This window comes from Lampris incognitus, chromosome 1 (assembly GCF_029633865.1).
Source record: "Lampris incognitus isolate fLamInc1 chromosome 1, fLamInc1.hap2, whole genome shotgun sequence".
Lineage (NCBI taxonomy): Eukaryota > Metazoa > Chordata > Actinopteri > Lampriformes > Lampridae > Lampris > Lampris incognitus.
Genome location: NC_079211.1, coordinates 32,124,821 through 32,135,675, shown reverse-complemented (window position 1 = coordinate 32,135,675; position 10,855 = coordinate 32,124,821). Strand labels below are relative to the sequence as shown.

General features: G+C 44.6%; 1 protein-coding gene across 1 annotated transcript in view; it reads left to right on the top strand.

Moving 5' to 3' along the window:
* Nucleotides 1–10,244, top strand: part of tnmd (tenomodulin) — a 44,849-nt gene extending 34,605 nt beyond the window's left edge. Inside the window, exons 5-7 of the mRNA XM_056291941.1 lie at nt 4,065–4,224; nt 4,707–4,813; nt 9,449–10,244. Coding sequence (XP_056147916.1) covers nt 4,065–4,224; nt 4,707–4,813; nt 9,449–9,658 — 477 coding nt within the window. The 3' untranslated portion in view covers nt 9,659–10,244. The remainder of the gene's footprint in view (nt 1–4,064; nt 4,225–4,706; nt 4,814–9,448) is intronic.
* Nucleotides 10,245–10,855: the final 611 nt, after the last annotated feature.

Genomic DNA, 10,855 nt, shown 5'->3' with positions numbered 1-10,855 from the left:
TTCAAACCGAGCATCAGAATGGGGAAGAAAGGTGATTTAAGTGACTTTGAACGTGGCATGGTTGTTGGTGTCAGACGAGCTGGTCTGAGTATTTCAGAAACTGCTGATCTACTGGGATTTTCACGCACAACCATCTCTAGGGTTTACAGAGAATGGTCCGAAAAAGAGAAAATATCCAGTGAGCGGCAGTTCTGTGGGCGAAAATGCCTTGTTGATGCCAGAGGTCAGAGGAGAATGGCCAGACTGGTTCGAGCTGATAGAAAGGCAACAGTAACTCAAATAACCACTCATTACAACCGAGGTATGCAGAAGAGCATCTCTGAATGCACAACACGTCGAACCTTGAGGCAGATGGGCTACAGCAGCAGAAGACCACACCGGGTGCCACTCCTGTCAGCTAAGAACAGGAAACTGAGGCTACAATTCGCACAGGCTCACCAAAATTGGACAATAGAAGATTGGAAAAACGTTGCCTGGTCTGATGAGTCTCGATTTCTGCTGTGACATTCGGATGGTAGGGTCAGAATTTGGCGTCAACAACATAAAAGCATGGATCCATCCTGCCTTGTATCAATGGTTCAGGCTGGTGGTGGTGGTGTAATGGTGTGGGGGATATTTTCTTGGCACACTTTGGGCCCCTTAGTGCCAACTGAGCATCGTGTCAACGCCACAGCCTACCTGAGTATGGTGCTGACCATGTCTATCCCTTTATGACCACAGTGTTCCCATCTTCTGATGGCTACTTCCAGCAGGATAACGCGCCATGTCATAAAGCTTGAATCATCTCAGACTGGTTTCTTGAACATGACAATGAGTTCACTGTACTCAAATGGCCTCCAAAGTCACCAGATCTCAATCCAATAGAGCACCTTTGGGATGTGGTGGACCAGGAGATTCGCATCATGGATGTGCAGCCGACAAATCTGCAGCAACTGCGTGATGCTATCATGTCAATATGGACCAAACTCTCTGAGGAATGTTTCCAGTACCTTGTTGAATCTATGCCACGAAGGATTAAGGCAATTCTGAAGGCAAAAGGGGGTCCAACCCGGTACTAGCAAGGTGTACCTAATAAAGTGGCCGGTGAGTGTATACACAAGGAACTGACTCACTAAAACAAGTTACACCCATTCGCCAATGTCAATAAAAGGCTGTTTGTGTTCTAATAATACATCATTCGTCAATACTAAAAAAAAAACATGCGTGTAGATGCTGGAGGACTGTAATCATGTTATCTTCATGCTCGTCAACTGGCATTCATAAAACCCTGCTCCATGCTAAAATACTGACCTTTTCCTCTTTCCTTCAGGCGGTCTCCCCTGTAAGTTATTGGAGTCGTTCCTCAACTGTGAAGTCAAAGTCATGTTGCAAGCCCTGTGCCGTGACCTCCATTTTATTCTTAAGACTCGGTTGGCTTCAGTGGTTAAGAGGTCCAATTAGAGAGAGCTGTTTGTGTTTCATCAATTTGATTTTAATTTCTGCAGCTGTGGGAATGGAGAGCCGGGTAACTAATACCAGAGCATCCCCACGGCTGTACCACCATCCACAACAGCAGTCTCTGAGTCGTCGTTAGTTTTTTATGATCCAGCCTTGGCTTAAAAGGGCAAGAAACTGTGTCAAAAGCTTGGCTAAGCACAGGCACCACCTGGGCCCAGCCACAGCCTTTGATCGAGCAGAACATGTGTGAGTTATTTTGTCTCGGCAGGTCCTGACCATGTCACTATATAACAAACAAGAATCGGTACGTAGAGTAAATTCTAATATAACACAGAGTGACAAGCAGGGAGTAAGAGGGAGGGGACACGACCTAATATAAATGATTCTTGCTCCTGCTATAGCCCCAGGATTCTACATCAAGCTTAACTAATGTGCAATTAAGCTTTAGACTGGGAGAAAATCACCTTGTAAAAACATTTGTCAAGTGAACTGTTTCTCTGTTCTGTGTTGCTAATGAACAAGGGGATGGGAAGAGGGCTTCGTTTGCTTATGTATTTACATATACAGGAGAAAATAAATTTTTCTTCACTGTTAGGGGAGAGTATTACAATAGCTGCTTCATATATCTCTATTAGACAACACTGTCGTGCAGTCCCTATCATTAAACAATAATAGTTTACTTTACAGCTCATGAACTACGGTATCAACAAATTAAGCACACTGATAGTGCTGGGCACCGACCGAGGCATTGTGGGTGGGTGGGGGGTGGGGTGCAATGCTTTATTGTGTCTGTCACATTTAACGATATTGCAGACATACCCGGAGTAATGAAGACCACTTCTAAAGTCATTTAAAAGTCAAATCATCACTGTCTGTGAATTTCAATGATCTATCATAGAAGGACCAGCCTGGAGGCTTGAGAAGAGGGAACAGAAAGATAGGAGGAAGTCAGTGTAGAAGAAGTCAAGAGTCAGGAAGTTGCCAACTTCCCACTAGATGAAAAAAGAGGTGATAGATAAAAAAAATAGAGCTTCAGCTGCTCCACAGCTTAGAGAAGAGGGGTGCAAATTCAGGGTACAAGCTTGCACTTGGTGTGTGGCCTTAAACATTGGGTGTGGCCTTAAACATTGGTGTGGCCTCTGACGTGTGTGTGTGTGTGTGTGTGTGTGTGTGTGTGTGTGTGTGTGTGTGTGTGTGTGTGTGTGTGTGTGTGTGTGTGTGTGTGTGTGTGTGTGTGTAAAAGAGTTTGGAGACCAGGAAACAGCTCTCCAAACTTGGGGTACTACCCAAGTTTCTCTACATCCTGCAGAAATGGCATGATGGGATGCAATCCATAGTCCTTACGGCAGGACTCCAGTAAGAGTCCTTCAAGGTTGACATTGGGGCAAAGCAAGACTGTGTCTTGGCACTGGTCTTGTTCAATCCCCTCCTGTCAGCCATCACCCACCTCTTCCACCATGCCCTGGTGATGGAGAGATGGCGTTCACCTGGACTACCGCCTTGACAGAAGTCTATTCAACATCCGACAGCTCTTGACCCATACAAAGGCAAAAACCTGCCAAATCTTTGAGCTTCAATATGCAGATGAATGTGCTGTCTTGACACATAGCCCAGAGTTCATGCAGCATGCCTTAAACACACTTTCTGGCCTATGCAAGTCCTCTGGTCAGGTCAACATTAAAAAAACTGAAGTCATGTCATAACTCACTATACAGTCTCCTTAAGCCCCCAGCTTCCAAATCAATGGTGTTTCACTCAGAGTAGTAGACCAGTTCACCTATCTTGGCTCTACACTTTTCCTTTGACTCCACTCTGCTCTATGGGGCAGAAACTTGGACCCCATACAGACAGCATATCACAAACTTGGAGGCCTTCCACATCCAGTGGCTTCATCCTGGGATGATCAAGTCCCCCATACTAAGATTCTTTCCATGACCAACTCCACCTCCATGGAAGCAGCAATAGCTACAATATATCTTCGCTGGATAGGGCATACTGTCCGCATGCCTGACCACTGCCTACCCCACCAAACACTCTATGGGCAACTCAGCAATGCAAAATGAGCCGCTGGTGGACAAAAGAGGCTTTGTAAGGACTATACTTAATACCTCCTGAGGTGCTGCAACATAAACCCCATCCATCTTGAACCACTAGCCATCGATAGATCGGCCTGGCAGGTCACCTGTGCCAGGATGACTGAAAAAATACATTACACTAACCAACAGAGGAGGACTGAAAGACATGCCCAATGACACCAATGACACCAGAGGGCTGTCGGCATAACCCCAACATCTGGGCTCCCTTGCCCCACCTGTGGACGAGTGTGTGGCTCAAGCATTGGCCTCCGCAGCATCATGAAGTGGCATCAGCGTCAACGGCACTGGACTGCCCCCCCAGCAAGCATCATCATCGGACACGATGGACAGCTAAGAGAGAGAGAGAGTGTGTGTGTGTGTGTGTGTGTGTGCGTGCGTGTGTGCGTGCATGCGTGCGTGCGTGCATGCGTGTGTGCGTGCATGTGTGTGTGTGTGTGTTTGGGTTTGTATGTACATGGGTGAGTGCGCAAATATGTATATATATATATCTTTTTGTATGTGTACACGTGTTTGTTTTGTGTCCTCTGGCAGATGGGTGACACAGAGGGCATGGATGTGAGGGTGGAGGACTCCCAGGTGTGGGTGCCTGCAGAGGAGCCTATTGCAAGCACAACCTTCCTCCTCAATTCCAGGATTTGGGAGATCTGCCAAGAGCTGCCTATCCACTGGATCCATCCAGCCCCCTTGAGAGGTAAGGGCGTTGGGGCAGCTCTTCTTCTAAGTGAAGCCTATTAACATTCTGACTGGAGGACACAGAAGTCTATAGAGACTTGTACGCATTCATAACCATGTGAGAGGCCTGACTTGGCATTGTTCCTCGTTGTTGCTTAATATTTGAGAAAGATTGATTGTCATCTAGAGATTCTCTATTTACAATTTTGTTTTTACTTCTGGTACTAGTTAGAATCCACAGAAAATTGACCGTTTGTATTCTGCACTGCATCAAGACAGCAACACCATTGTTTGAGGGAGCATGAAAAAGCTCGCACTGAATTCTGAATTATCCTCCCCCACAATGTTAGTCATTGACATCAAGCCACAGGGAAGGAGAAAAAGGAAAGCCAATAAGAGATTTTTCATTATGGTTCAAACAATGGAGTGTTTGGTTAGTGTTGCAACAACATGTAGTGCATAAAAACATCTGATCTCTTTGCCAATGCAATGTTTTTTCAGATGCTGAGATGCAGGAGGGGGAGGAATGGGAGGCCACATCTGATACCCAGGTCACAGGAAAGCGCTCCACTCGCGACGTCATGGACCAGCTTCCCGTGAATGACTATGTGAGTACTATACCAAGCCAGCCAAGGACCACACTTGGATATAGAGCCGAGCCACTTCAATGGGCTCCGGCTGTGCTTAGACTCTTCCTGCATATAAATCACTCACTAATTAATGTTAAAACGGACATGGTGCACCAGAGGGCATAGCAACTGCTCTATATATCTGTGTAAGTAAGGCCAGTTCATTGAAGACTCCCTTAATGTCTCCTTGTTAATTGAGAGGAATATCCAAGACTTTCAAAGGCAGCACTTCTACACCCTAAGTTAATGCTTTTCCTGGCTTTTTGTCTGAGGCAGCAGGAAGCAGTGCACCAAGGTCACTTTTTACTGAAAAGAAATATTTGTTAATTATGCGGTAGTTTTCAAAAGCACATAAAAAGTTGTGGAAAGATCCAATGCCATGTTTTGGTGCAGTGCATGTAGACTATTCAGCGCTCTATAATGGATTATATCCTTGCCTCTTAGAGAAGCTCACATATTTACGTGCATTATACATGGAGAAGTGATACACTTACAAAGGTATCCAAAGACAAAAACATATCAATAGATGCATATGCAAAGACACCACACACATATGCAAACACACACACAAACATACAATTTTTTGGTGGGGGGGGGGGATTTTCCTCCCTTTTTCTCCCCAATTGTATCCGGCCAATTACCCCACTCTTCTGAGCCATCCTGGTCGCTGCTCCACCCCCTCTGCTGATCCGGAAAGGGCTCCAGACTACCACATGCCTCCTTCGATACACGTGGAGTCGCCAGCTGCTTCTTTTCACCTGACAGTGAGACGTTTCACCAGGGGGACATAGCACGTGGAAGGATCATGCTATTCCCCCCAGTTCTCATTCACCCCCAGAACAGGCGCCCCGACCGACCAGAATAGGTGCTGGTGCAGCGACCAGGACACATACCCATATCCAGCTTCCCACCCGCAGACACAGTCAATTGTGTCTGTAGGGATGCCCGACCAAGCCGGAGGTAACACGGGGACTCGAACCAGCAATCCCCATGTAAGTAATAGAATAGACTGCCACGACGCCTTACATAAAAATATTAACACACTCCCTCACTCAACCCAGACAGTTTTCTCAGTGGCCACTAAAGTAAAATTCAAGGATAATGAGTTAAGTTCTGTCTCCATCTCAGAGCTCTGAGAAACCAAAAGCAACATGCAGAGAAATGAGACACCTTATAATATTAACATTTATCAGGCTGGTCCCAGGGACACAGCCCATTCAACTTCTCAGTTGCACCAATGATCTCGGTCTCCTTCCTAATCTTCTGTGGCTGGGACTGCAATACTTGGCAATTAAACATACCGGGGGAGGAAAAACTCAGCTTGCCTTTTGATATGTTCTGCCTCTAACAGTTGAGTAATGCACCCCGCTGCCATCCATTCGTAGACCACATCCAGCCAGTGTTTATGAGTCCAGAGATAACAAAGGCCTTTGTGACCAAGCACAGGGCAGGCGGTCGACTGCAACTGAAGGTCTGAGCCCCTCACCCCTGCCAGTAGGAAGCCGAACGTGTTATCCATGACATTTCTTTCCTCAGGAGACACAACTCGAGCACATGGGCACACAAATCCAGATGCACACACCCACAACTCATTATACACAGGCAGCATACGTGTGCTCAACCTGAAAAATTGTGGAAAAAAATGTACGCACATTATCTCTCATTCCCAGTTTCTCTTACTTTATCTCTCGCTTTACTCGCTCTTTATCTGCCTCTTTCACACACATGCACACAAGCATCCCTTCACCTGATGTGCCGCGCCCTTTCATCTGTGTTTCACAGGTCGGAAACCTATTCCAGCAGAGCCTCTCCTCACAGTGCACCGGTGCACTTTTTTTTTTCCTGTGGATAATCATTAGAGTCCATGTGACAGAGAATGGCAGATATATAGGGATGACCTTTAGCCATGGCTGCCACATTGGAGCCTGGCATGTAGGGGAGGCGGCCCTGGAAATCTCCAACTGAATAACTATCATCTGACAGTGCTGGAGGAATGATACCACAGACCTTGACCCAAATAGCCAGGATGCGCTTCCAATATGTTTGGACCTTGCAGTAGAATAAGATTACACACACATACACACATGTAAACAGTTTTGGCAGTTGGTGTACACACACGAGTGTATGTGCATCAATGTTTGTTAGCGTATATATGCATGCAATGTGCATTAGGTTAAAGTTGGGACTTTAGATAAACCATGAATGCTCCACACAGGCAAATGACAGCCGGTATCAGGGTAAGGTCAAGTATGCAACATGGCTGTCCTTGCAGGATTGGAAATGGCATTTTCAGTAGCATCACCATACTGATAATTATTCCTATCCATGTGTGCACCGGGAGTTAGTTTACATGTCAGTTGCTGAGTACATCACACAATACATTTTTTTTAAGAGGGCAAATACAAAAACCTAAAGAATACACAGCAAGGTATGAAAACAGACATTTTGCCTCGGGTGTTTTATTATTTTGAAATCAGAACAACTAGGATGAGCTTGGCAACAAGATTTAATAACATATCCAGGCATGTACTTCAAAACCGTGAAAGGTGGTAATCAGTGTGTGTGAAATAACACCGACAAGTGTGGAAATTAAGGGAGTCATGCTTTGATTCGCTACATCTTATTGAATGACTGACGTTATCTACTCCGAAGACTCATTCATATCATATCCTATGCCTTGTATCATGCATGAACCTGTGTGTGTGTGGGGGTGTGTGCATGCATGCACGTATGTGTGTGCATGTATGATGATAGAATCAGATGCAGCAAAGGGGTAATGACTTTTACTCTTCATTATTGCTGCTTGTTTGTGAGTGACTGCCGGAGATTTCCCAAGGTGCACCATTTTTATTGCCAGAATATCCCACAAGAGATGAAAACTCAAAGCTAGAGTGATTAATATGTGCCCCCCGTTTTGAAAGGATGGCTTTGATTAATTGTCTTTAAGGTACAATGTTACCTATTAGCTGTTTGTTTTGATAAACACAACATCATTTTAATAAAATATTTTCTTCATTTTCCAGGCTGAAGATCAGGATTTTTGTAACATCGCATTTTGGGCTGCGGGGAGCATATAGTGTTAGTACTGGTCCATTGACAGCGCCTGTTCTGTTTTCCTAACAGATTTTTGCCTAGAAGCTGATGACCCCAAACTTGACTGAAATAATAAATCATTAATGCCCAACAGGATTTGTCAGCACAATAAATCAAAGCCATCATACATATCATATTTCGCTTCCTTTCTAGTGAGTGTGTGTTATAAGTGTGTAATTTTGCTCTATGTATCGTCCTCAGGGCAGTTGTCATGATTTGTTGTCTTTGCGTGTCATGCTGGTTGTGAAATTATTCATGGATGATTGTAATCAACCGCCAGCTGCAAAACAATGGAGGCAACGTCTGTAATGCCAGGCTATTATCTCGTATCTGTTTTGATCGGCTAGCCACTGCATCTACCTAAAACGAGTCGCTGCAAGCACCCCCTCCTTTTCCGTACTTAATGTAGGGGAGAACTTGGGGTCACAGCCCGGTTTTCCACTGGGTACAAACTGTAACATTTTTCTCCACCCGACAGATGACTTGTTTTGACCCAGCAAGTAGCTGATTCATGGTACACGCTAGGAAGAAATGTGGCAGCTCGCTCTAGATACGAGGGCTGGGTAGGCCAGCAACTCTTGCACCCAAGCTTTTCGGGGAGGGGACAGTGAGAGATTGTCTCAGTGGATTCACTTGCTGTGAGAGATTGAAATGTGGTAAAATGTGAACCGAGCATAGTCTCTGGTAGTCGCTGGGGCGAGTTAAGTGGCACTTCTCCGAACCCCATTTGGAGTTGCTCTTGATCAAATACAGGCACTCATCCCCAAGAGACCAAAGAGGGCATGAACCAACCGGCACAATGAAAAAATCCAAGGGCCATTAATTCTACCCAATTTACCTTTCGTTTTGGATTTCATTTGGCCCCTCTATAAATTCAGAGGCAGCCAATGAGAGCAAATGAAAGGATCCTTGTTTGGCAATCATTACTTTGCTAATTGCTTTAGGAATGTGCCATCCACTTCAAGTCAAGGTCAGAGGGAGGGCACAGAGACATGGAGAGCTCTAATTTGAATGCTCTAATGAAGGAGGGGTGGCCATTTTGGTGCAGAGTGTGGGCTGCAGCCGAGGGAGTAAAGAGGTCAGAGATGAAAGAAATAGTGCAATTATTCTAGTAACCGCCAACGTCGAGTCCCTCTGATTGAAGACGGACATAGCAGAGAGGCTGAGAATGCTGGGATCAGAGACGGAGCGCCATACGCGGCTAGTAACAGTGCTACCTCTGGCATAATGAAAAGGTCAAGGATAGCTATTATATCATGTTTTATGCTGCCGGAGTTTACATCAAGCAGGTCCACTTTCACCACTATCTCAATCTCTTTGTCACAGCCATCAACTTTTCCTGTGCATTTCTACAGACATCACTTCTGATCTTTTCCCTTCTGTTTAGCTTTTTCACATATTCTCCTCACTCCCAACCAAAGTAAGCTGATCAATTCACAGAATCAAATCATCACTGGGAGAACTGGTATGTGTCATGTGCGTGATTGTGACCCTGTCCTATCTTGTGTCCGATTTTTTTAGAGAGACATTGGGCTTGAACTGGATAATCGCCTGGATGAACAAGGCTATTGCTGCCAGTACTGTCGCCATGGTAACCGCGTCTGTCGCCGCTACCACGAACCCCTGGGAGGTTTCAACCCATGGCCATATTACTACCAAGGGGGGCGAGTCATCTGTCAAATCGTCATGCCCTGCAACTGGTGGATCGCCCGTATGCTGGGGAGGATCTAAGCTAACCACAAGTTGGGATGTTTGCTGTCTGGGTTCAACAATGTTTATGCCGTTGTTGATGCAATTTTCCCTGCAATCAATATTTCCAGACCACTTGTGATGCCAAAGCAACCCATTGCACACAATCATCATCCCATCTGAAAACAGGCTCACTTGTGGTTAGTCTGCTTTGATAGTCCAAATGGAGATTGTTGCATACTAATTATTTCATAAAAGGTATTGGATGTGTCAAAATGTCTTATGTGGAATGCTTATCTAGCCAGTTAATCTAGTTTGTACTCTGACCACTGGATGCAATTTAGTTTCTAGCAGTTATTGATAAATCTTTGGAAGAGAAATACATCAGTACTGTTTTTCAACACTGCTGTGTTTTCATGTTTTTCTGCCAAGGCTGAAAATTGGAACAGTTGGTTTAGCTTTTTTGTAGTGAATGAATTTCGAACCTGTGTGTCAACACCTCAGTCCCCTTTCTACCATCTGTTTAGAACGTATCGCATACATACAGTAGATATTATAGACATTTTGAAAAAATACACGTTTCTTCTTTGTTTTGATATCAGGTTAAGTAGTGTTATCATTAAAGATTCGTTGATTTAATTCAGTGGTTGCTGTTTGGTGTGATTACCATAGCTTCATGCTGCATTGTTTTCACTACGATTTCAAGCTGTAAAACGTCTTGAATAGTGCAGCATTTTATGCAGTTTTATCTTCACTTATTTCAGGAACAGTCTGTACGTGGTGAATAGGATTTAATCTGGAGCATGGCATCGCCAACTGTCAAGTTGAAATTTTTCCCTACAAGCGACAGACAAGCAAACGGGAAACATTCAAAACATAATTGATGTTCTGCCATCAAAAAAATAAAGCAGAGATATCAAGCAAAAAAACAAAAAAACAGACAAACACAATAGTGGCAGAATCAAAAGTGCACAGCATGTTTTGCATAACGATTTACTTTCCCATCCTCCATACGTTCCAATTTCTATCCAGTTCATTTCTACCCGAATTAGATTTGTTTTTCTTTGTCAGAAATTGTAGGAGTGATCTGTTATTTCCTTTTTAACACATGTAGGCAATTACTCTGTTCTCATAGTGCAAAACATGATGGTCATGATCAGACATGATGCCAGCACGTCAAAATTAATTCCCTGGAAGATTTGCTGAAAAGTTGCTTCATATCCTTCGACGACATGCCTC